This window comes from Microchirus variegatus (genome assembly GCF_963457635.1).
Source record: "Microchirus variegatus genome assembly, chromosome: 23".
Lineage (NCBI taxonomy): Eukaryota > Metazoa > Chordata > Actinopteri > Pleuronectiformes > Soleidae > Microchirus > Microchirus variegatus.
In genome coordinates, this window is record NC_139824.1 from 18,382,766 (window position 1) to 18,410,096 (window position 27,331).

Consider the following 27,331-nt stretch of genomic DNA (forward strand, 5'->3'; position numbering starts at 1 on the left):
TTGTTTTCATTGAAATCACTTCCTTAGGTTGCTATAACATGCTATACTCAATTTGTCAAAAATTTTAATTTTGGACGCCTTTTCTCATATTTTGGACCATCATTTTTTTTTCAAATTTTGGACCATCTTTTTTTTTTCAAATTTTGGACCAAATTTTTTTTTCAAATTTTGGACCGATTTTTTTTTTTCAAATTTTGGACCGAAATTTTTTTTTTTAATTTTGGACCAAAAATTTTGGGTACATTTTGTTTTTTGAAATTTTGGACGACATAGTATAGAATGACGTCTTTGGCAAATTTTGGAGCAAAAATTTTGGGTTAATTTTTTTTTTCAAATTTTGGGTCAAATTTTGGGTCAAATTTTGGGTCAAATTTTGGGTCAAATTTTTGTTCAAATTTTGGGTCAACATTTGTGTTCAAATTTTGGGTCAACATTTGTGTTCAAATTTTGGGTCAATTTTTTTTTTTTTTTTTTGGGTCAATTTTTTTTTCCAAATTTTGGAAGACATAGTATAGTATGACGTTTTTGTCAAATTTTGGACCAAATTTTTTTTGTCAAATTCTTTTAAAATTTTGGTCGACATAGTAAAGCATGAAGTTTTTGTAAAATGTTGTACCAAAAATTTTAAAAATAAAATAAAATCAAAAAAGTTTTTCAGCCCTTTTTGCTCTGGGGCTCCACCTGCAGACATTTTATGGTACTGCAACCAGTAGTTCTTTGTAGATGTCATTCATGAAGTAGATATTTGTAATTGTGTTGATTTATAAAGTGGAAATGCTGGTCCTCAGTATGCAGCAAGTACAAGAATGTGTGTGTGTGTGTGTGGGTCTTGAGCTTCAGTTATATCCTCAGGATTGACATGAAATTGTGTGTCGCTCCTGTTGGAATGTCAGCATTTTTTCTTTATAACAACAAAACTGTGTGCATTTGAATGTGTGTGTGTGTGTGTGTGTGTGTGTGTGTGTGTGCACGTGTGGGTCTTGAGCTTTAGTGATATCCTCAGGATCGAAGTGAAAGTGTGTGTCGCTCCTGTTTGAAAGTCAACATTTTCTCTTTATAACAATGAAACTGTCTTTGTTTGAATGTTTGTGTGTGTGTGCGTGTGTGTGTGTGTGCGCGCATAGACACTCCTTTAAATAAGCTAAGAGTACGAAAACATTCCTCAGCCTGCGAGAGCCGATTGCTTTTTTCACATGTTCACTGTATATCACAGACAAAGCAGTGTGTGTGTGTGTGTGTGTGTGTGTGTGTGTGTGTGTGTGTGTGTGTGTGTGAGAGAGAGAGAGATGTGTGCAGACAGAATGTTACTCCATGGAAGTATAAGTATGGGAATGTTGTGGAGTTTTTGTCTGTGTGTGTGTGTGGGTTACCTGAGGTTAGTGTTCTGGCTCTCCATGGCCACACGGGAACCATTTGGAGTTGGGCTGCTCAGCAAAACAGGCGGAGAGAGAGAGAGAAGAGAGGGAAAAAGACAGAGAAAGACAAAGAAGGAGAGAGTGTGTGAGAGGGAGACGGAGGACAAAAGATGAAGGATGAGAAATGAGAGGTTGGAGCATTGAAAACAACAGGTGACATATTTTTGAAAAGGAACAGGGAGACAAAGTAAATCAGTCACATGGATGAGAAAATAAAGTCGAGACGATGAGGAAAGATTAAAAGGCCAAAACATGGATAAAAACAGAAGGGAAAGTGTATGACGAGACAGAGGCAGAGAGAATGAGGAGGGAGAAGACCATTGGCAGACAGAAAGAAAGGATGGAGGAGGAGGGAGAGAAGGAAGACAAATATGTGGTGAGATGAATAAAGCCAACACAGTCATCAGTGATTATCTGACATCGTACATATCCATTACAGAAGGATTCACAGCTGCAGTGTGTATCACCAGCTCCCAAACAGCTTTTCCCCCTTAATTTCAGATGAGTTCAGTCCCCGGACAGACAGACAGACAGACAGACAGACAGACAGACAGACAGACAGACAGACAGACACAGAGTGTAAAGCTACGTTTAAAACAATGGCAATGCAGTGTTTCCATCAGGCTACAGTTCAGTACTGAGATTAGACAGTTGTTGACAATTACACAAAGCAACAGAAAACGTGCAAACAGTGCATGCAGAAAACGATTTGAAAACGTTCCAAAGTGTGTGATGAACTCACTTGAGCACCAGATGCAGGTTGGCAGACAGCCGCGGGTCAGTGAACTGTGTCGTTCGGTTGTTGTGGTCGACAAAGTAGACGCGGCCGGTGGCTGTGTTCCTGATCTCCCAGCCGGGCGGCAGAGGGCCCAGCTCCTCACAGTTCACATTGCTTAGGTCCCTAAATAACAAATAAATAAATACATAAACGCCATCAGTAACAATAACACTACTATTTAAAGAACACATAAGTAGCTTTAGGATGATTATGATGCAGTTTTACCTCAGAGGGAATATGATTTTTTTTCGACACGCTCTGGCTCAACCAAGATTGTGATTGGACGACTACATTTTTAAAAATTATTATAGTTGTTTTTTTGTGGTGAATTTCATTAGGAGGAAAGTACCAAGTGCTAATGCAGGTGTTTCAGTGCAGCCTTGTTTCACAGGTAACGGTGTGTCTTCACAGAACACCCCCCCTTGTTTTCCACTATTTTGGTTTAGTCCAACCCAGTTGTTTGTTGTCGCTCAGTGGCTAACGAGAGACAGCCAGATTAGCGTTGCCTTTAATTAGACGCGTGGCAGCGTTTTTCAAAAGTAGATAAAAAGTGGAATGCAAGCAACAGTTTGCTTTTCGCAGCTCTACTACAAACACGGCATATCATTTAAAAATGCTAAGCCAAGGTTGCTCCGTCCGTTTTAAGTATGAACATATCAGAATTGGCATATTTCAGTTTTTTAGTCTAATAATCGTTGATTCGTTTTAGTTCCACTGTAGGCTAACGCTAATGGCGCTAAAGGAGCTAATGCAGCTAACGGAGCTAACTGGTAAACGGTGCCTGGACTCCGCTGTCGTGGCACGTAAACATGACGTCGTGCGTTAACCGATTGCACAGCACTACCTTAGGTATTTAGGCAAAGACTTACATGTTGGTTCATGTATAGAAATGCATTTTGTAGATGTGTATGCTAAAAGATGGCAGAAGTGGGAACTTCAATTAGACACATTATAAGGACAGTTGCTCACAGTCCGTACTCATTTAAGTGTAAGGCATCTACTTGTGCTTATTTTCTTATGTGTATGTATTTTGTCTCTTTGTCTAGACCACGTTTCTTGTTTCTTGCTCTATCTGTAGTAAATGAACATTTGTAAAATTGATCTTACTGGGTGCAGTTGGGATACACAAAAAACTCCCCAGGGCTACAAGCTCCAAAGGACCCAAGAGCATTAGCGACATTAGCATTGCTGCTGTCCTCCTGACAAAGTATCTGCTCTAATTTCTTCTTCTGTCCTCAACACTGACGCTGCCGTCAGTGGAATCCAAAGATCTGATCTGGGACAGTGGCAGAGCCAAAGTGACTTTATGTGTGTGTGTGAAAACTTTGTCCTTTGTCCTTTGTGAGAAACGTAGAGGACAAAGAACACGCCTCGCTGCACTCGTGGTGACGCACTGGGTCATTTCAGCAGCTCCGTCCACAACGACCGAGCCCAGAGTTTGACTTTAGACGCATGTGCTTCATCACGGAGCAGCAGCTACGCACAGACGCGGCCAGAAGTGTAACGCAATAGCGCGGTCTGCAATCTCTAGTGTATTAAGTCGTGAGCTATTGAGAGTTGGTGAAATGGTTTGAGTGAATGCAGAACCACTGGAACTGTGGTGCGCTCAGATCAACATCTGTCCAAAAATGTTCTTCCAGCTCAGCGTCAGACTCAGAGGTCAGCACTTTGGCTGAACCCAGGCCTGAGCCTGAAATCTGACTCATATAGGATGTTTCTAAACGCAACCCTGAGCGATTAAGGGAAAAACGAGGTCTGACACGATCCAGTCGAGTCCAGTTTGGTTCTGTCAGGTTTAGGACGATACGTCAGGCTTTATACGAGGATTAAAACAACACGGAGCATTTATCAGGCGTTTCCTTCAATTATCTTCAATAGGTGCCAAATGTAAAAACGGAGTGCCACCATTTAAGAAGAACTTTAAGCCACTTAAAGCGGACCTAGACCGGTTCTCCTGAACAGCAGATCCTCCTGCTCCGGACACTAGTCCGGGCACATCCGGTTGCGTACATTGAACCGCAGAAGAAGAAGAATAACGTCCGTTGTGGAGGAGTTTCACGAGCGACAGTGTCTTCTGACTCTGGGTCTGACTCCGGGTCAAAGGTCGTCAAAGGGACTGCGGCGGGGAGTCGTGAAGAAGCTATTTTTAAACACTGTTAAAACAATGTTTTGATAATGAGGAGCAGTGCATCCACCGTTCCAGAGGGGGGAGCTGTGCTTCTGAGAGCAGGTGTGCTGATTATGTCACTTCCGGGTATTGGCCAATCACAAGACAGTTGGGAAGGCTCTACGCTGGCTGGCCAATCACAACACACTCTGTCTTCTGGGGGTGAGATTTATGTCTGAAATCTCACGGCTGGGAAACAGCGTCAGAAAAGAGGATTTCTATCGGCTTGTTTACAGCAACGAGGAGGTTTTTGAGCATAAAAACAAGTTAATGTATGTAAGTAGACCTCCATAACTAACATATATGTGCAACAGGACCACTCTATGTGACCTTTAATAGTTAAAGAAGAGATAGATTTTTTTTTTGGAAGTGAAAGCACAAGATCACCTTCAGCTGGACGCGTTACAAAACAACTGGCTGCTGCCACTCCCGAGCGACTCATTACAGCATTCGAGCTGAACTCGTGAACTCGTAATTACAACATGGGAAGTCGTCAAGGACATCCTGAACTCAGAGCCTTCATAGTGTACAACTCAGCGTTAACGAGTCATGACTTAGGACAGAAGAATGTTCAAATAGAACCTTTGACATAAGCATATTTATATACTTTTCACATAAAGAAGAAGTGTGGCTCAGTCTGCTCAACACATTTTAGTCTAGAAATCCAGTTGAACAATACAGACAAAGTTACCTGGGCACGCGGGGGTCATGCCAGGTACTGACTCCCGTCTGTGTGTGGAGGAAATAGACCTGACCTTGCTGAGTGGTTCTTTGCTCTGAAAAAGAAAGAAAACCGATGTGAATTAGGACGTCAAAATAAAACAAAATCAACAGTGAAAGCATGTTGTCCTTCAGTGGAGTCCTGGCTGCTACACGTACAGATCGTTTATAATAGATGTGACAATGGCGAACCAAGACAGTCTTAAAGTGTGTGCCAATGTAATCAATGAGTTCCTCTCATGCTCCAGTGTAGTGAAGAACTGTGGAACAATCTTCCACATCATGTTAGACACGCCCCTTGACTGTTAGACACGCCTCTTCACTGTCCACTTTTAAAACCCATTTTCACTCTTTGGCTTTCAAGTATGAGACGTTTTTTAATCTTTTTTTTATAGTTTTATTGTATGACCTGTTTATTTGTTTTGTGTTTTTGTATATTCTACAGTATTTGTATTGTTTGTTCTTAGGTCTATTAGGTCACACGTTTGTATGTTTTGTCTCTGTCTATCTCTGAGGTAAAGCACTTTGTTTCAGTTGTTGTTGTTGTTGTTAAAGTGCTTTATAAATAAAGTTGGATTGGATTGGAAAAGTCACCCACTCCTATTCATACAGAATCAATAAAAACCAAAAGCAGCGGAGAGGAAAACGCTGTCAAGACACAAAGATGTTCTCATTTGTAATCCATCACTGTCACGGTGTGTGTGTGTGTGTGTGCTGTATATTCAAACGCTAATCCATCACTACCACCCCCCACTCCAACTTCCTACTGGTACAACTCATTTCCTACCCACCTATCCCAGTCTCCCCCCTCTGTCTCTCTAACCACACCCAGCCTCTGGTTCAGTGGGTTCAGCTGAAGAAGAAAGCTCTGTAGCTGTTGGGCATCAGTGACTCATTCTGTCCAACCTTGGTCAGCCTCAATGGACACAGCAGGACATTTAATTCAACAGTGCCATTCTACATCAATGACACACACTTAAAATAATAATTTATTTTACAGACTCTGTGGGTATTGTGGGGTTCACTGTGGTCGACCATAACAACTGCACAAAAGGAGGGAAAATATTGAGATGTTGGGGGGAAAAAAATGCATTGCTTTTCCATAATGTTTGAATGTCGTTAGGTCAGCTTTAAAAATGACATTACAATAAAAAATAAAATAACCAGTAACTTTAAGTTTAACTGAACTGAACTAAACAGCAAGCTATGAATGTGCAACTTTTCCTTCTTTCTCTTCACTGTTGGAATATTAGAGGAGAGGAAGAAGATGTGAGGAAGAGGAAGAGGAGAGGAAGAGGAGGAAGAGGAGAGGATGAGGAGAGGATGAGGCGAGGAGGAAGAGGAGAGGATGAGGTGAGGAGAGGAAGAGGATGAGGAAAGGAGGAGGAGAGGCGAGGAGGAAGAGGATGAGTTGGGAAAGGAGGATGAGTTGAGAAAGGAGGAAGAAGGAGAGGAGAGGAGGGGAGGAAGAGGAGAGGATGAGGAGAGGCGAGGAGGAAGAGGATGAGGCGAGGATAGGGAGGAAAAAGGAGAGCAGAGGAGGAAGAAGACGAGGAGAGGAGGAAGAGGAGAAGAGAAGAGAAAGAGGAGGAAGTAGGAGAGGAGGAAGAGGAGGAAGAAGGAGAGGATGAGGATAGGAGAGGATGAGGAGAGGAGAAAGAGGAGGACGAAGGAGAGGAGGAGGAGAGGAGAAAGAGGAGAGGAGGAGGAAGAGGAGGAAGGAGGGGAGAGGAGGAAGAGGAGAGGACAAAGAGAGGAGGAAGAGGATGAGTCGAGGAGAGGATGAGGTGAGGAGGTAGGGGAGAGGAGGAATAGGAGAGGAGGAGGAAGAGGATGAAGGAGGGGAGAGGAGGAAGAGGAGAGGACAAGGAGAGGAGGAAGAGGAGAGGATGAGTATAAACCTTAAACAAATATAAATAAGAGTATAATAGTATAATATGACTGAAGCCACTTCAGGTTTACATGGGGATGAGCAGCTCATCAGAATGAGATTATATTGACACTGCTGTTCATAAACCACTCTCCCCTTTACGTTAACAATGGAGAACATAAATGCAAATAAAATAACATAAAATAAAAAGACTCAATCTCTGTTTCTCTACATTTATTAATAATGAATAATCAGGAGTGTGTCTCGTGTCTCACCGTAACCCTCAGGCAGGTCCGGTGGCGTGTGCAGGTGCGTCCGACTCATGTAGTTGCGGTGTCGCTGCGATCGAACCCGTCTCTCCTGGGCGCGCGGCTCGCCCGGCGGACAGCTGGCCTCGGCCCCGTTAACGGGCGTCATCACCGGCGTGTTTTCATCCACCACGCAGCTCAGCGGACGCCCTGATGGACTGGAATACTCAGACGCCGGCCTGGGAGAGAACACACACACACAGAGAGAGAGTACACCATGTTCATGTCTGTGCAAGTCAATGGTATCGATGTGTTTTTAAATAACAGATTCCATTAAAACATTCTCATGACATATTTAGAAAACTGCAAACCACATAGGCTGATGTTTGCATTTCCTTTACAGGCATGATGGAGTGTGTGAAACGAGACATAGGATAAGTCCTTAACCACTTCTTCCCTGACCCTCTTTTTGGAGTCCCTGCTCGAAAATGACATGACCCAAACTAAATAGAGTTTGCAGTTACAAGCTCTATGTGGATTATCTTGGTATCAGGATAAAGATAACACGTGCGAGATTCTACCGGATGTGTAAGTTTCACTGTAGATGCCACTGTGTCAGAGTAAATGTACATGGAACACAGCATAAATTTAAAAAAAAATTTCTCTCGCCTAAAAAAATATTGCATTTTAAAGCAAAAATCACCTTTAAAATATGCAGTAGGAGCTTTAAAACGCATGGAGGTCATGTAACGACATGTGGACATGAGCTGTGCAAAGTCTGATGCTGCTGAACTGAAGCAGAGTGAAATGACAGAAGTTTTAGTAAAGAGATGTCCAGGCGTTCTCTGGTTTGGCACAGTTTTGGCACCATCTGCGCCATTTGAGATTTCTTAGGTACCAAATTATTAAAAACCCATTAAATTGTATTTACAGTATTCTCTTTACTGTGTGAGGACACAGTAGAATCTTAAATTGTGTGTGTGTGTGTGTTACTGAAGAGCAGGACATCTAAAGCAGATATCTGATAAGCAGACACAAACACAGACAGGCTGGCCTCACTGGGTTGTTGTGCATGCTTATGTCCGGAGTTTCTTTGGTTGTCTAAATCCATGGACATTTGTCAGCCCACGTTATCCTCACCTCTTTCTGCACACTCACTTTATTTGCACCTCTTTTCTCACCCCCGTCATCATTGTGTCTTTATGTTCTACCTACTGTTCAGACTATCTGAGCTTCTGTACTTCTCCAACCATGTTTATCCTAAGTCAGAAATAGCATAAAATCACATCATTGAGGACATTTTTTGAATACGGCCAAAGCAGGACTGGTGCTTAACACTGATATGGGCCAAGAAGGAAGGCGACAGTTGTTCCTGCAGGAACAAGGGCTCAGCAAAACCTGGCTGTAATTCCAATATTACCAACAGACTGTTATTGTTGTGAAAAGATGGCTGTGTGTGCAGCAGATAACAGTGATATATACTGTAGCCGCATTTATGAAGAATCCCTTTTTTAAAACGTCAGTGGTGTGAATGTGAATGTGAATGTGTGCAGATCACGTACCTGGTCGGTCTCTCCCACTGCGTGGTACGTGTTATGTGGTTCAAATACTGTATCCTTCCAGAAGCTGTCCTCCTCTCTTCCCACCTGTTTCACCACATGTTAAGATAAAGTTAAGTTAAGTTAAGTTAAGTAAAGAAAGCGCATTGTAAACAACAGCACCGCTGAAATTACGTCTCGATGCGTGGATTGAACCGTTACTGACCCGTCGGGTAAGTCATTGTCAAAGAGACGACTGCAGTCCACCACAGGTCCTCCTGATCCAATACGATCTCTGGACTGAAGACTCACTACACAACAAACAAAGACATAATAGATTGTAGATCGCTTATATTTTTTACAATACATTCAGCATGTTTTTTTTTACAACCTATGATTGCCTGTAGCTTTTAGTTTTTTTTTTTTGTTTTTACTTTGCAGATAAAAGCTTAAGTAGAAAACACAATACAACATTATCTGTTTCTGGAATATTCCAATTTATGTGTAAACAAATAAGGATAATTTGCTATTTGCAATAAATTAACTATTTACATTTCAGAGTATAGCTGCAGCTAACGATTATTTTCAGAATCGATTAATCTGTCGATTATTTTCTAGATTAATCGATGAATCTGTTGGTCCATAAAATGTCATATAATGTTAAAAAACATTGATCAGTGTTTGTCAAACCTGGAAATGATGTTCTTGAAAGTCTTGTTTTGTTCACAAACCAAAATGATTCAGTTTTAATGATTTCTTTGTTTATGTGGAGCAAAGAAACTAAGAAAATATTCACATTTAAGAAGCTAAAACAATCAGAAATGTTGTTTTAATCATGAAAAAAGCTTCAAGCCAGTTATCGATTATCAAAATAGTTGCCGATTAATTAAGTAATCGATTAATAATCGATTCATCGATTAATCATTTCAGCTTCATTTCAGAGTGAGAGACACACAAGGACGCTGTGTTAATAATTGTATAACTTATGTTAACGAATAAATTAATGAAATCAATGTTTTCAAACAGTGATACTCAGGATTTTAAGTGTCAAACGATTAAAACAATGTACTTTTGTCCCAAGTACTTTGGAGCCAGTGATGTTGTGTTCCTTACCCACAATCTGTCCTCTCACAGTATCATTGTCATTGGGGCCCAGCTTGTTCAGGTCGAGTCTCTGATCTGAAGAGAAGGAAAGAAAACCTTTATTCAGCAACAATCCCCATTTAAAAACCATTAAAAAACCCATTTGACTTCAAAACGTACAGCCTAGAAGTACATCACGCCGCCCACAAGTGCCTTTAAAGCGATTAAACCATGCAACTATAACATGCAGCAGAGAAGACGCTGCACAGACTCCCCTCTGTGTGGGGAAATAAAGATTTTTAAAAAAACGACGAGACACCAATGGTGACAAAGATTGGGACAGAGAATTTGTGAGTAATCTTGTGTTTGGAAAACCAAGAAGTCATTGTGCGCCGAGCACAGGATAGAGCTGCCAGACATGGACGGCACAGGAACACAAGCCAGGAAGACTGTGAATAAGATCCAGACACAGATACACTGCAGTCTCTCTTTTTCACACACACACACACACACGAGCAGACCAGCTGCAGCACAAGGACCAACAGTTACATCAATTGGCAAAGTATTAACAATGCAAACTGTGTCTCACTTAAAACACGAATAACAAGAATACAGACAGATATGATGGGGGAGGGGAAAAAGGAAGAGAAAAGAAGCTAGAGAGATAATTCTAAAATTAAAGCTATAATTGGAGTCTTCATCTTTACCTGTGCGATGTTTGCATGCACACAGAATAGTGCATCCGTTTGTTTGTATAGCAGTTTGTAACAAAAGTTGCGTCAACAAACCGACTTCCAGACTTGTGTGTGTGTTTATGCATGCGAGTGCATTTATTTATTCTCGCTGCGTGTCCAGACTAAACAGTGACGCTCTGAGCCTTTCACGGCTGGATTAGTGAGCAGATTCCTCTATTAAATAAGACACAGGCACATCGATAGAGCTTCAACACCAGCCGTCATCACGCCGAGCGGTTAATAAACGTGTTCTACGATGGTTTTACTTTACATTCTCAATATGAACATATTGGTTCATTTAGCTTCAATCTGTGTTTGTGTGTGTGTGTACAAAAACAAAATGTGATTCAACTTTTGACCTTGTAAGGTCATTTTGGCTAGCTTTTTTCAGAGCAAAGACCTGGTTTTGGGGTTGCAGCACAATAAAAACTTCAAATTTCAAAATGTTCACCTCAATAAGGACAGTATTGTTTGTATTTTCCAAATTGGAATATTTCATAATTGCCAAAACATTGGATTGAAAACATGTGGCTATATTTCTGTCATGCGTTGTTGTGCTGCACCTCGTCTTAAGCCCAATTTATACTCCTGCGTAAAGTGCTCTGCGTAGGTTACGCAGAGTCCTCTGCGTCGACGGAGAGCCTGTCGTAGAGCCTCTGCGTCGTCTCCGACTGAAATATTTGTGTCCGTCACTCCGTCAAGGGACAACGGAGACGGCAAGAGCTGCGATTGGTCCTCAGGACAGGCCGAGATAACGCTGCTCTGTGCCGGCTCACAGCGAGCACCGAGCGTCCACAGAGGCGGAGCTCATCCCCGCCGACAACGTCGCTGCCAAACTATAAATACGTCATATCTTAACACACACAGCACATGTTTAGACTCTAAATGGCCAATTTCTCGCCTCAAATTATCTTAAAACTGCGTTCCGTCACACAGAAAAGTGAGAACGCCACTGTTTCAACAACAAGTCTTTCTCTCTCTTTCTCGACGCCATTGCTCACTGTAGCCAGAAGCACAACAACCTTGTGCAGCGACCCCTACTGATCGGGCGGAAAAATTGCAGAGCGTATCCGTCACCACGACGCAGAAGTATGAAGGCTCGAGTCGTCTCCGTGGTGACGCAGTCGGATAACGCATACGCAGTCGGAGAAGTATAACGTGGCCTTAAGACCTAAAGAATGTATTCCGTTTTTGTAAACATTACCATTTTCAACCTCTTTCTAAAAATGCATTAAATTACAAACTTCAATTCATGAGGTCTTCTCATTCATACCAATGTCATGCAGTGTGCCAGACTCATCCCACAGCAGCGATCCCACTGCAGTTACCTTCTCTAGTTGGTAAAAAACAAGTAACTATTGCACTGCAAAACTGAAGTAAACAACAGGGTTCAAAGTAAGGCCAACAAATGTCATTCTGGACAAAAAAAACCTGGTGGTGTGTGAGCAGATGAGTTTGTGGGTTCAGAACTGGGGCAGAGCACCAAGAGCTTTGCATTTGAGATGCTGCTACAGGAAGTGGAGCTCAGCGTCTCGAGCCAGACAGACTTCGAGTAAAATCTCTTTCCCCCCCGATCCCCTTTTTGGTTTGCAAGACTGTTTGTGGGCGTAGAAGTGAAAGTACCCTGAGGGTTAGGGTTTGCACTGGGTGACAAAATGAGCTTTGTGTATATGCATCGATACGCCTTCAAGGAACCAAGACATCCAGTGTACTTTATTCACATGGGTCCATCTAGATAAAGCTCACTGAACGCAGAAAAACACTGGTGTCACAAATCATGTCACTGTGATTTTGTTCACTTCCTGTGGATGAGACGATGTATAATGTCCGCCATCATTGCTGTACATTAAGCACCAGTCTTCATGGTAAACAAGGTCCGTTATGTGATGATACTGAGGCCGTATATACAGTATAAGCCAAGAGTGTCATTTAGAAGAAAACAGAAAAGTTGCTGGAAACCTTTCCAAACTCTCTATGCGACGTATTTAACTCATCGAGTTTCATCGAGTCTGAAAGTATGCAACTATGCAGGATAAAAATGCATACAACAAATAGTAATTATATTCAGACAGACAACTCCTAAAGTAGTTGTGGGCATGGTTGTTGTGTGGAATGGACGAATTAAAACAGAAGAAGGCCGGATATATGAAAAAAAAAAGAGTAAAAATGTAGTATACCTCAGTCTCTGTGTGTTTAAGACGGATCAGAAGTAAAAATGTAGTATACATCTGTCTGTGTGTCAAAGAAAAGTCGAGAAAAAGAACAGAATGAGTGGAAGGAATGTTAATTTGACAACACGGACTGCAGCCAAGTGTATAAAGAGCATAAGAGTCTCAGGGCTCAATCCCATTCACCTCTTTCTCATAGCGCTTAGGTAAGGAAAGAGGGAACTGAGTAGGAGTACAAATGAGGAATGGGATCAGGCCTAAATCAGCTGCAAATCAAAGGACATCCTGTGACAATAACGATGTCAGCATCATTTTGGCCTGTAACTCAGAGAGAAAAAGCTATTTGTGTCCCCGACAGACGGTTTTATTGCTCGAAAATTAATCGTGCCTATTGATTTAGCCCTGTGTGCCAGATGTCTACAGCAGGCAATATTCCTGATATGTGTTGCCTGAAGGAGTTGCCTGCGTACTACGGCCATAAATCTTTTGCGATGAATCGCTGGCATCTGAGCAGCAACAAAACGAGGAGCTGGGTATGCAAAAGAAGCAGTGCTGAGAGAGGGAAACGTGTAGCAGCAGGCTAGCTAGCACAGCTATCACACGGCTGCAGCCAGATAAAACAGAGGCACAGGAAAAGACGCTCACACAAACACAATGATTGTCTCTCGTGTTGGAGACAGTAGGTCTGGCCCTCAAATCTGTCCGACTATGTTTAGTGTTTAGTGCAGGACACACAGCATACATCACAACAACGTTATGATTAACTTTGTTTGCAAGAAATACATTGAGATGAAGCCGCTCGGGTTTTTCTAAAAAGCAAAGGCTAGTAGAGGATAGTAAAATGTGCAGAGAAACACCTGCAGTGTGTGTGTATACACTCACACTTACAGCCAGTGTCCTTTAGTCTGTTGATGGCGTTGGACAGGAGGCGAACGCAGCCCAGGAAACCGGCACCCTGCTTCTTGTGGATCTTCTTGTGGTTCCATACGCTGATGGTGATGGAGTCTGCCTTTCCAATGTATCTGAGGGAAGAGGAGAGGGAGCGTTATTATTATTAAGTCAGTTAAAGTCAAATGAGTCAATAACACAAGAGAAATTAGTCGACAAAAAGATCCACAGACGTGCGCCTTAATTGTAATCAGATAACCACAACATCTTTAGAACATGGTACAAGTGCAGTTTGACATAAGCACAATAACTGATGTGTACTAAATGAATCACAGTCCGATCCCAGGTGTACTTAGCAAATGTAAAATAAGCACCAACCTATGCCAGTCTCATAGTCATAATATCTTGATAAAATAAATAAAATAATGCTTCACACATTTCAGAATACAGGACATCATCAATTGTGCAAAGTCAATTTCAACTGTTTTTAAGAAGGCAATGTTCCAACACCCGACCAGTAGACCAGGCAGCAAGTACAGCAGAGAATAGTATATAATATTTGTGTTGCCATTAATTTGCAGCTTAAAGGTAACAATTAATAAATCAGATTTTATTTCTCTTTACAAAACACAGTTTGTCTCGCGGGACTTCACAGGGTTGGTAACCTGTAATCCTCTGTCCTTAGACCCTCAAACCAGGGTCAGGCAAAACTACCAGGGAAAACACCCTTATAACAGGGAAAAAGGAAAGTTTGAAACCTTAGGGAGTAGCACAGGTGAGGGATCCACTCAGACGTGCAGTAGATGTTACCCAAATTATAAAATACACAATTACGCACAAAAAATAAAGAGTCTTTAAATGCCAGGATCCATCTGGATAAAGTTATAGTCTCGTATGCATACTGTATTTGTGCTTAAACCTATAATATAAATCGTTATCTGAAAACTTGGGGCACTATCACTAATTAATAATTGACTAAACTCATTTGCATCACCTAGAACTACTTCTCCTGACAGCATGGGAACAAAGCACACTGTGTTTGTGGTTGAGACTTTCAGACTGTGTAATGAGGCAGATTAGCCGATTCTAAATGAACGTGTGTGTGTGTGTGTGTGTGTGTGTGCGCGCGTGTGTGTGTGCACGCGCTCATGTGTCTGCCAGCTGAGGCCAGTCTAGTCGTGGTTGAAGAACAGAGGAAGTTCCCGTGAAGTGCTCCACCGCTGTCTGCGACTCAGAGACAGCTGTTACAGTAAACACACACAGAGTTCACGCACAATCATTCACCGACATCAAATGACACACACACACACAAACACACACATGCATAATTACAGCCTAGCCGTTAGCGCTGAAGCAGTAGACCTGTGTTAAACTGTAGATCACTGGCAGGGAGTGGGATTTCCCTACTGAACTAATCAAAATGTAAACGTTTATAGTTTATAAGATAAAGTGAAATTGAAATTAAACGACACCATGTGTGGGTGGTGAACTCTTCAGCGTGGAGAAAAGTCGGTGTTGACTGCAGAGAAGCTGGGTTTAGAATATTTAACTTGTGATATTGCACAAGCCAACATAGAGTATATTGACTTTCCTTGTGTTCCTTCCACAGTTAGAGCAACTATGTTTTAAATGACTGCGTATGGCTGGGTCGCAAATGCAGCTCAAAAGGTGTTAAAGAGCTTTGTCGTCACTTTAAACTTAGTTTTTCATCTTTATCGCACACAAAACAGTGTCTAATAATAATCCAATGACCCTTGAGCACACAGCTCTACTAAGAACTGGTAAACGTGATGCAGAGGTGCATCGCGCGAAGACGGCGTTCTGAGCTAAAAACCAAAAAGGAAGAAGTGAAAGAGCAGGCGAGACTGAGCATCTGAGAACAGGTGGACCAGCAACTGACTTCATGTCTCACAAAAGCAGAGCCACAACAGTGTGAGGCAACCTTGTCGTTATTTAATTTAGCAGAAACATAGCTGCTATTGACACAAACATTATAGAGACGCGGGAGGGCTCATGTGGTACAGGGAATAACTGTCAACTACACACTGAGCTGATTATGACCGTCTTCTACACATGGTTATGGGTAAAATATGAATTCAAAATATGAAGCATCAGTTTCCACCTCTTGGCTAAGGGGTTTATGTATGATCGGTATTTATTGCTTTGAGCTAAAACATTATTTGTAATTTAAATACTTCTAGACAAGTGTTTTATACGGTCGTGAAGTGTTAAAATAACACATTCTGAACACTGTGTCAAAAATAAGTCATTTAAGTGTGCATACGACTCACTGCTGAAGTCAATTCTTAATTATTTCATTCACGAGAGCCTTCTCTTGTTCATGCCAAACAAAACATAAATGGTGTTGTTGGGCATGCCCTCATGAACAAGAAATACCAGTTTGATGAACTGCAAAAACAGTGGTGGTTGCACACACAGTGTTTACAGCAACAAGAAGGATAAATATTACCTGGTCAAATTTAAATGAACTTGCAAGAACAAACCGTACTAAATCCAGACGTGCAGGACTGCCAACCTTTTCCCTGTCAGAGACGGTGTGTTGGATATTTTACATTAACATTGGACATCCTTCAGCTGTTGACAGTTACACAGGGAAAACACATTCTACAGCTCTGACTTGGTCATATCAAGTACCTCTCTCTGATTAATGCAGCTACAGTTGATGCCAAAGTATCACTGTGTATTTCCCCTTCAGATATCCCGTTACCTTACTGTTACACTGATCTAATTATGCAGTTTTACGTCGCTCTTCCAAGTCTGAACAAATGCTTTCGACAGGCTTTTCTGCTCCCTCTCTCACTGGAAAACAGTGAGGGTTAAATAACCTTCAGTCAACTTCCGAGAGCAACGAAGGCACAAGTGGAGGCAAAGGTGAACGTGTTCGGTCAGTCCAAGAAAGAGGAAACAGACGGTAATAAAGAGAGACAGTGTACTATTGTCATATGAGGATATCTGTTCTTGCTTTTCAACATTCTCTCCAGTGTAAATCCATGTTTTGACTGTGGCAAACGAACTGCTGACAGACGTACAGTCTTCCACAACGTTAACCCCTATAAAACGTCTGGAGTTACTCACCTTTGGATAATAATAATAACAATAACGTGTGTTTATGCAATCCCGTGGCAGATAATAATGTGAAGATAGACAACTTGGCAGCTACTACTAATGTCTGTTCTAACAGAGATTGTCATGTGATAGTAAAAAAAGAAAAAGAAGTAACTGCAGCTGCACCATCATTGTGTTCAACATCACTGCTGCTCAAACAGAAAATGAGGAAGCACATGATCTTCACCAACAGTTCTTAAACTAGAGGGGTGATAGTCGACGACTACTAATGCTCCACGCTGAGTCCATGCGCCAGCATTTTTATGCCAATTTTAAAGCAAAATTAGCATAGGCAATTAAGGCCACTTTGGACATGTGGTGTGCAGCTGTGACCTTGAAAAGTAGGTCAAGGTCACCCATCTTCGAACTTGTCCAAGATACTTGTAAGAGGCATGGACAGTGCCAGTTTGACATCAATATGTCGAATATTTGTCAAGTTGTCGTGTTGACAAGCTCGTTTTTTTCGTTTTTTTCGTTTTTTTCGTTGGACAAAACGAAAAAAACGCCTGGAGATATTCACCCACTAAACAATCCTGCAAAATGTGAAGGACGTACGCGCACAGCAAGGTATTCATTTTAGTCCGGAAGGAACGGTGCGAACGATATATGCTCCGCGTCGCTCGTCGAGCATAAAAACAATACAAACACATTCACGTTCACGTGTCCGTGTAGGAAGAAGGTGGCTGCTCAGCTGTAGAGAACGAACGGCACACAAAGGTTCATCCTCGGGCTGCAGCGATTACTCGACGGATTCGAGTAACTCGATGACAAAAGTTCCTCGAGGCAAAAACACTGCCTCGAGTATTCTTTTAATCTCGCGCGACCGGTTTCAGCGCAGCGATCGATGTTCAGCTGGCGCGACGGCAGAGACGGAGAGTGAAACGGGCCGTAAAAGGCAGAAAATGTCCAAAGTGTGGGACCATTTCACGCTTTAACGAGAAGCCAACATGGTGCAGTGTAACCACTGTAAACTACAACTGTCGAACCACAGCAGCACGTCCTCAGTGACTCAGCATCTGAGCTCAAAGCATCCAATTGCTAATGCTAACGGCTGCAGAGATAGAGGGGGGGGGGGGTTGAGTGAGATGGCCATCTGCCAAGCCCACTCCCATCTGCTGCTCACCATGGCATGTTTGCCATTTCCTGAAGCAAAGGAAGAGGCCAGGGGTCACTGTTGTGGAGCGTGGTCCAGCAGGGGGAAGTGAATTATGTAAAATGAGGGGGTATCTGAGGTGCTTTAAAACGAAAGTGTGTGTTCAGAAAGGTCAAACTGTAGCTACGTGCAAGATACATGTCGTGTTGTCACACGTGCATGCACAAATAAATATATAAATATACATTGTTCTACAACAACTGCTATCAATTCAGTCATACATCGAATTAATTAGTCTAAATTTAGGCAAATATACACAGACCAGGGTCTCTGCAGGTTTCAACAAGTCAAATTTAAGACCTTTTAAGACTTTTTTTAAGACCATAATTCAAATCCATACTGGAGCCATAAATCGTTCAGCTTAGCTGTGGGCTTTCGTTAAGTTTTCTCCGCTGCTATGCTAAGCTGTAACACAACGCCGCGCGCACACAGCACACTAGCTAGTGTTGTGCGGGATAATGCTGGATAGTTCTCTGTTGTAGTTCTGTTATCGCATCCTCAAAAACAGAAACATTTCAAAGCGAGACTGAAGTTTATGCACGTTTTAAATAAAAGTTAAATAAACGTTAATCGATTTTTAAGACCTTTCATAATTGTATTTAAGACCTTTTAAGAGAATTTAAGACATTTTATGGCCTTAAATTTTTGGAATTAAGACTTTTAAAGACTTTTTACGACCCCGCGGATACCCTGACATAGATATATTTAAATTTGAGAAGCTGGAACTGTTGATGTCTGCAATTTATGCTTGGAAAATGTTTTAATGAACACTCACACATACCCACATGCACCTTTATACCCTTCATCATCTTTTCTCTGTAATTCTTTACCTGCCTCTCCACCCGTCATTCACTCACTTTACTACAGATTTCCAACTCTTAATAATATAAAACCTTCGTCCACTATTTTGCTGTAACACTGGATCCTTTGCGTCCTTTGGGTAAATCATTCCTTTATGACCTCTTTTCCACTTGTGTGCCAGTTCTCCTTCACCGCTGCATTATTCATAGATTTAATTTGAAAGTCCGGGGATTTGCATACATTTCTGAGCCTTAAAGTGAAAGGAAAATTACCTGATTAGAAATAGTCGAGCTTTGTGTTACTTTGACTCATAAACTGATGAAGCTCAAGCACCCAAAACAGTTATTTCAGTCTTGAGTCGTGTTTTATCTCAGAAATACCACATGAATATGTCCGTCTGCTGAGGCCTGCGCCGAGGAATGTCTAAAATCTCACCCGACGAGATGTTTTGTTCACATGAAAAACTTGTGAAAAGGTTTACAGATGGGTGCAAGCCACATTCCTCAAACACTTGTTACGGCAGTTGCACACAAAGACAAAAAGCTAAAGAAGAAAAGCAGCGTGTCACATGTTTGCCGTCTGCACCGTTTCATACTTACAGATCATAATGTTGGTTCCACTTTGGGTCCAGCGTATTTCTCACAGTATCTGTAGAGTGGCATTGTCCTGAGCCGTCCACCACCACTTTGGCAAAGGGATCTGGCAACCCTGTAAAAGCAGGTAAATGGAGTTGGTTTAGCCCATGTGACGGTGGTCATTTTTCTTAAACATTTTCTAAAAAGACTGCTGCAATTTACAGATAAAAAAAAAAGTTCAACTCTATACGTAGTAGTCAAATTTTCTAAATAGCAAGCTGTCATAAATAGAGCTGCAACTAACGATTATTTTCATAATCGCTTTAATCTGTCGATTATTTTCTCGATTAATCGATGAATCGTTTGGTCCATAAAATATCTGAAAATGTTAAAAAACGTTGATCAGTGTTTGTCAAAGCTGGAAATGACGACGTTCTCGAAAGTCTTTTTTTGTCCACAAACCAAAATGATTCAGTTTTAATGATTTCTTTGTTTATGTGGAGCAAAGAAACCAAGAGAATATTCACATTTAAGAAGCTAAAACAATCAGAAATCTCGTTTTAATCATGAAAAAAGCTTCAAACCGATTAATCAATTATCAAAATAGTTGGCGATTAATTTAGTAATCGATTAATAATCGATTCATCGATTAATCGTTTCAGCTCCAGTCATAAATAAATAAATGTATGGAAACTCAACTCAAACTTTATTTCTAGAGCACATTTAAAACAACCGGGGTTGACCAAAGTGCTGTACAGATTAAAAGCAATACAGACAATAAAAATAGAATAAAAAGTGGCTCATACAGTGATGCAGTTGTAAGAAATAGTATAAATAATATAATGCAAAAACACATAAACGCAGTGCAATAAAAGAGAGTTAAAATGGGGTTAACAATTTTGCCAGATGACCACTTAAACGTGGTTAAAAGCCGGGGAGACGAGGTGTGTCTTTAGTAAGGTTTTAAAAGCCTCAGTCGTCACAGGATGTAAAAACTCTAACTTGACTGCAGATGCTAATGTTGTCGTTTCAGCGATGGACACCAGTGTACTGAGAAGAAGTCTGACACCAATATCTCCTTCAGGTGGATTTTCTTTCTTTGTGTTTATCTGGTGCACACGTCTGATCCCTCTGGGCACCGATACTTCACCCAGATGAAACCTGTTCAGTCACCCTGCTGCTGGCTGTCCTTGCACTTCCTTCTTTTGCGGCCGCGTGTTACGGCTTTGTTTTAAGCCTTGTTCGACAAAAAACGAACAACGCTATTGTCTGTATCCATGACTTCCAGTTTTAATGGGGAAGCAACCTACCGAGTAAACTCCCTGCTTATTTCTGCAAATAAATGATTTTACACGACCACAACGTGCATTTATTGTTGGTAAAAGGGCAGGTAAGCGTTATCCTTTTGTCAAATGCCCTTAACAATGGAACTTAAGTCACTTCACCTCTTACGTTAAAGCCAGAGGCACGGAACAGTCTGCCCTCATCACCCACACAGAGGCATGTGTTAACGCTGAATTACAGTGAATTACAAACCACAGAAACAAAAAAAAATGGGTTTTCCATTTGGCAGCATTCACATTTTGCAGGTCGTTGTGCAAGTTTATTTATTTCCTCATTAGTATTAGTGCTGGGCACTAGGTTAACGCGCGTTAACGCATGTTAATGCAATCGTTTCCATGACGACTGACTGGAAAAAGACGTCACGTTTACGTGCCGCAACACCGGAGTCCAGGCACCGTTTACCAGTTAGCTCCGTTAGCTGCAGTAGCTACTTTAGCGCCGTTAGCTGAGCCTACAGTCGAACTGGAGCGGTCAGTTTATTAAAGGAAAAGAGCAGCGCTACATATAACCAGCGTACGTGTGTACTGCGTATGTGTGCCTCTGTTATTAAAGTTTAGCGTTACTTTATAGCGTCAGCTTTACGCATCTTTTTCCGGTCAGTCGCCATGGAAGCGCGTCATGCATTAGCATTGACGCCGTTAACCGCCGCTAACGCGCCCACCACTAATTAGTACATCAACTAAATTGCCCCATCTTCAGGTACAACTGTTGAACTACCCTTTAAAAAAAAGAGAATACCTGGTCAACCAATCACATGCTGGCAACAGGCATCGTACCTGGCATCAGAATGAGGATTTAAGTGACTTTGAACCTGGCATGGTTGATGCCAGACGGGCCAGTCTGAGTATTTCTGCTGATCTACTTCGGATTTTCTTGCACAATCACCCCTAGCATTTAGAATAGTCTGGAAAATCTAAAGTATCCAGTCCAATAAAGTACAATTTCTGTGTCGTTATAGCGTTTGCAAATCAGTCTAGTGCTTCCATAATAATGGACCTGAAGTCTTTGACTACAAGTTGGATTATTGTTGTGTCCCTGTGTTTGCCAGGTTTCCTGGTGCATGCACACACACACACACACACACACACGGGTCCGTGGAGACTTCGTTTACAACAAGGCTTCAAAAATCAGCAAGCTGCCACTGCTGACAAGGGCCATTCAACGCACAAAGGGGGGGTGGGACAAGAATAGCAAGACGTAAAAATAGCCTTTACTTACGGAAGAAGTCTTTCTTTGCCAGGTTCTTTGCACACAAGACTGAAAGAGAAGAGAACATGGAGAGACGTTAGCGACAAACCAGACCTCTATGCAAACAAAAGACATCGACAAGCCAAAGATCACTGGCCAACTGTTTCTCTGTTTTGGCAGAGGTTTAACAGTTTATTTTATTTTGAGTCATTGTGATGCAGTGTTTAAGCTACATGCTGCATTGAGAGTTTATCCTTGGAAAATATTGAGTAGACAAGACCTTTTTTCTGCGAGTGAAGCGTGTTAAAAATCAAGATTAAGACCTTACGATCAATTACTATCAAAGATACAGACGACCCTTCTCTTTTCCAGCCATTTGCCTCTTTTATCATGATAAAAGAGCACCCGTTTGATCTGGACGTTATATAGGTAAATCCTCCACAGTTCCCAGAATGCTCAATGGGCTGCAAATACATATTATATAAGCTTGAAATGTCAATTAAAATGCATACATAAGCATAATTTAGACAATGACATAAGGGCTATATATACAAAAATGCAATTCTTTTATCATTATTGGAAAAAGTCACAGAGCCCGTCCAACCTTTTCATTATGTCAGATGTTAATATGAAGCATTATATATATATATATATATATATATATATATATATATATATATATATATATATATATATATATATATATATATATATATATATATATATATAATATATATATATATATATAGCTGCATGAAGACAATACAAATTCTGCAGAATTCTGCACTCTGTCTCTCAGTCAAGGACTTTAAACAGAGCAGAGTTGGACACATGTCAACATACGTTGCATCCCAAAGTATGTGAAACTGCCATAAATTTAGAAATAACCACCACTTCCAAAATACATACAGAAACACGTCTGTGGATCCTATCCTCGCATTACGAGCGTTCAGCGTGGAGACCCGACGCTGACCAGAATGTCACAGCGAGACGAATCAGACAAAAATCACAACATGGGAACAGACAGTTTCAAAACAAATCAAATTACACCGACCATCGGCCTGTCGGGGGACATAACACTGCCAAGTCTCACAGTATGGGAGCACGCCAAATCACAGACAGACGGCCAAAAACTCATGGGACAAAACGGACACCATGTTGTTGGCAGACGGGAGAAAAACGAATTCTTGGCAGAATACCTGTGGAAAGTCCAACCTAGAAACAAAATCACCTACCAAAGCTATCAATATATCGGTTTTAAAAGTGCATATGTAAGCTAGTCCTTACACACACACACTGCATCAGATATTAAAAGTCAAAATCAAAGCCAAAATGTTGTGATATCCTGCTGTGAAACTTGCATTCCAGTTAGAATGACTTATTTGTCATGTAGATCAAAGAAACCAGAATATATATATTAATCCATTATCAAAATTGAATTGAAGATTAAGTTCATTATCTATTATTTAATAACAGCCCTAATTAGGACTGCAGCAAATTATTTTAATGACCAATTCATATGCATCATGCAGATTATATTCTCCATAATCAATCATCCTAAAAATACTCTAATAAAACGTAATAAACCTATGAAAAACACCAGTTATGTTACCATTTTGTTTTAATTTAATGTTTCAGTTATATTAACAAAGATATGACCTTAATACGGCGTTATGTATTATAAACCCCGCATTCCTATATTTGGCAATCAAAGTAGGTCTAAGAAAAAGATCCATTTGAGGTGTTACTGCAAATATTGGCTCTGCAGATTTAAAAAAAACAAAAACATTTTACAGCAGACACCAGAGGACTTTGATAAACGTGACTATATTATCTGGGCTTGTGGCACAAGATCAAATCTCATCTCTGCTGCCCGAGTGTGTATTCAACTGTGTTGATCTGCTGATATCCATGTGAGTGAGCAGGCCATGGTGACCAGGGGCTGGAGGAGGACGTCGACCACTCATTAACATCCTCCCAACACGACAAGCTAGGTCAACGAGGAAGCGGTAACGATGACCAGGAAGCCCAGGGCTGGGACTGTCCTGTGTAATGTCCACGAATCATCATTTCTACCAAAAACAAGGAGACACAATGTCCTGCATTCAACTCAGAAGATGTGCAGGACTTCACCATCAAACTAATAATAACTCCTTGGAAGACGGACAACCATTCAACAGGACATCAGAGTAACATTTCTATCTTATTTTTGCGTTTTTAAGCCATGCTGTGGTTCAAGAGGGTTAAATAAGACAACATAGTACTAGCATAGCAATAACAGTCAAACTCACTTAGAGCTGAAACGATTAATCGATGACTAAATTATTCGTCAACTATTTTGATATTGGATAATCGGTTGGAAGCTTTTTTTCATGACTAAAACAAGATTTCTGATTGTTTTAGCTTCTTAAATGTGAATATTTTCTGTGTTTCTTTGCTCCACATAACAAAGAATTCATTAAAACCGAATCATTTTGGTTTGTGGACAAAATAAGACGTTCGAGAACATCATTATTTCCAGGTTTTACAAACACTGATCAACATTTTCTGACATTTTATAAACTTAACAGTTCATCGATTCATCGAGAAAATAATCAACAGATTAATCGATTTCCAAAATAATCGTTAGTTGCGGCTCTAAACTCACTATACTTCTAGCGCCTTGGACAGAATGTTGGTATTGTTCCAGCCATAGTGCCCATCACAATCAGTCTTCACAGCGTTTGTTACTCTGCTTAAATGGAAATCTTCAGCATCTTCCTCACGCCGTCGATGGATAAAGGAAGCACTCCTTTGTATTAAATTAGAGGGCGACGACGATGACGCTTTTGTTCAGTAAAATATTTGAAACAGCTGCTGTTCTGGGACCATTTGTAAGGTGAGTCACCCCGAGTCCACTGTCTGAAACAAACTGCCATAAATCAAAGTTAACAGTCACACCAAAACAAGCCTTTCCAGCTAAGAAACAAGCACAGTGGGATAATGCCTTTTACCACTGTCTGGTTTCTAAGGGACGTGGAGACAGTGTTCTGTCATTGACCCAGACAAAACGTCCTCAGGCTTCAGAGGTCAACCAGAGCTTCACATCTCCACGGGAACCTGAAGTGCACCATTTAAGTCTGCAGCTTTATTGGGAGTTTAAACATAATTTTGAAAAAGGAGAAGATGATCTCTATAATTGTTTTTTTTTTTAAATATTAGTACTTTGATTCCAGAGCTTCTCCTGTGTTAGTCTTCATTTACTGTGAAACACTGAATGCCACATAAGTCAGAGACTCTGCGTGACTTACAGTTGATTGCGATGCTGAATATAAACACAACCCCACTGATGCCATGCTGCAATTAACATATATATTAGGACGTATGATAACGTGCATCTGAGCTCAGAAAGAGGCCGTTAGAGAGGCGTCTCCGTCCGTCTGGGTATAAAAGGTCACGCTGAAGGTTGGCATTAGTTCTGGTTAAAGGGTGAAAGGTCATAAACAGACAGGAGTTAGAGGGTGTCAAGGGATTGACACTTGTTTTCCTCAGGGGAGTCTCCAAAGCTACCATTTGCTAAAGCTGCTTAATTCACAACTGTTTGTTGGGGGGGGGGAACAAAAAAGGGTTAGAGCATTGGTTCTCAAAGTGCGGCCCAGGGGCCAATGGCGGCCCTCAGAAACATTTCTGGCGGCCCGCAGTTGATAGTTTTAATCCAGGAGCGACTAAGCTTGTTAAATGTTTATTGGACATTACTGGATACAGACCAATAAGTGTAAACAAAAATACTGGGTATTTACCTGGTTTCTATATGGTGAATTTTAGTGTATTATTGGGTTATAAGCTGGTAATAAGCAGGTAGCTACAGCCCCCAATTACTAGCTATTTACCCAGTAAATATATGGTAACAGAAATTTGTTACTTGGTATTAACCTGTAATTAGAAGGTAAGAAAAATGGCCAAAATACTGGGTTATTACCCAGTAAATTATAAAGCGTTATTATATTAATGCTTAAATTACATTATATTAACGCTTATATTAGTTAACGCTTAACTGTAGAACTGTAATCTGGTCATTAAAATTAGTACAAATGGGATTTATTTCCCGTTTTTTTTTCCTTTAGCGGCCCTCAGTCCAATTATGGGTTCCTAAATTGGCCCTCAGGTATCAGAACTTTGAGAACCCCTTGGTTAGAGGAAGGAAATAGTGCACTTTTTGACGGATGGAGTGGTTTTGGTGCAGCATGTGTCCAGGCAGCTCATTAGACATTCATGGGGTTGATGGATGGATTGATGATCTTTATTTACACTTCACAACGCATCATTCAATTTAGATATAAATGTATATTTCCTGGAGATCCTCGATGTGAGAATATAATCTGTTCAAGACAGGGAACACGAGCAGTGTTCAAGTTCAGAAAAGTGTGTGATTTAAACACCGTACAGTCCACTGAACCACCAGCATGCCTCTCTCGCCTCTCGGAGCCCAAGATAACGTCATCAAACCACAGAGCCGCTTTGCCCTCGACCGAAGGGGGTTGTTGTCATTGCACCGCTGCACTGCCAGCTCCCTGGTGAGGTGGAAGCCATTTTGTGGTTCATTTGTTCACTTAACTGTGGCACTACAAGGACGGGGGAAGTCACCCTCGTGCTGCGTCAACATGCCGTCGATGTGCATGGATGCCGACAATGTTTCGTAAAAAAAAAAGAACCAGTGTAGACTGTCTAAACTTATCTAGTAAGTCTATGAACCAGCTTCTGCAAAATACTTTTTGTTTGCTGCAACCAAAGGTATCTGTGCTCACTTCTGTTTTGATGTAAACGTGCGTCATTCAACTTCTCATAACAAGCTAAATTAACATAATCAACTGACCTGACTAAATTCAGAATCATAATTCTTTAAAAAAAGCCAGTGTCCAGAAGTGGACTTACCAAAGAGTTACCAAATGTGGACTGGGATTTGGGGTTTGCTCAAAAAGAATGTGCTTTTTTAGAAAAAAAGCCTGAAACGACTCCAGTTAAAATCCTCCAGGGTGACCGGAAGAAAATGCTTCATATTGTTTAACACAACATCTGTTTCTCTTCATAAACGCTTTTTGACAGACAAACAACTCGGTTTAATGACCCAACAGTCAATACTTCAACAACAGAACTGGAACAAACGTTGATTCAATGCAACCAAATGATGCCAGAGAATGTGGGATATGTTTGAATTTATGACGAGGTGTTGTTGGTGCTGATGTAAGTGACTGGCTGAATATAATATACTATATATACACACAATGGTATAATGCTCTATAAGTGGCCATTTTGGTTCAGACACCTTCAATTTACAAAACATTCAATTCAATTTAAAAACAAACCTATTCTTAAAAAGACCATAGTGCATTGTAACGTAGAGCATCTTCTATTTTGGATAATTCCTTTGACATGCAATCATCTTTGTATTGACAATGATATAATATCTGTTTAAATTTGCTGCTTGAAGTGTTTTGCATGCATTTTATCTGAATTTTGGTTCACTTTACATTGTATTCTTTATCCCAATCCTGTAAT

General features: G+C 41.0%; 1 protein-coding gene across 2 annotated transcripts in view; it reads right to left on the bottom strand.

Moving 5' to 3' along the window:
* The window catches only part of LOC310943750 (E3 ubiquitin-protein ligase SMURF2-like), a 51,142-nt gene that overhangs the window by 13,060 nt on the left and 10,751 nt on the right, over nucleotides 1-27,331 (bottom strand). Inside the window, exons 2-11 of one of the 2 annotated variants that reach the window (XM_083909387.1) lie at nucleotides 21,827-21,865; nucleotides 19,289-19,397; nucleotides 13,610-13,743; nucleotides 9,850-9,915; nucleotides 8,963-9,047; nucleotides 8,761-8,844; nucleotides 7,226-7,437; nucleotides 5,052-5,136; nucleotides 2,158-2,316; nucleotides 1,371-1,424 (exon numbers count right to left, since the gene is read on the bottom strand). In XM_083909387.1, coding sequence (XP_083765513.1) covers nucleotides 1,371-1,424; nucleotides 2,158-2,316; nucleotides 5,052-5,136; nucleotides 7,226-7,437; nucleotides 8,761-8,844; nucleotides 8,963-9,047; nucleotides 9,850-9,915; nucleotides 13,610-13,743; nucleotides 19,289-19,397; nucleotides 21,827-21,865 — 1,027 coding nt within the window. Of the gene's footprint in view, nucleotides 1-1,370; nucleotides 1,425-2,157; nucleotides 2,317-5,051; nucleotides 5,137-7,225; nucleotides 7,438-8,760; nucleotides 8,845-8,962; nucleotides 9,048-9,849; nucleotides 9,916-13,603; nucleotides 13,744-19,288; nucleotides 19,398-21,826; nucleotides 21,866-27,331 lie in introns of both variants that reach the window. The other variant, XM_083909386.1, reaches the window with a different exon arrangement.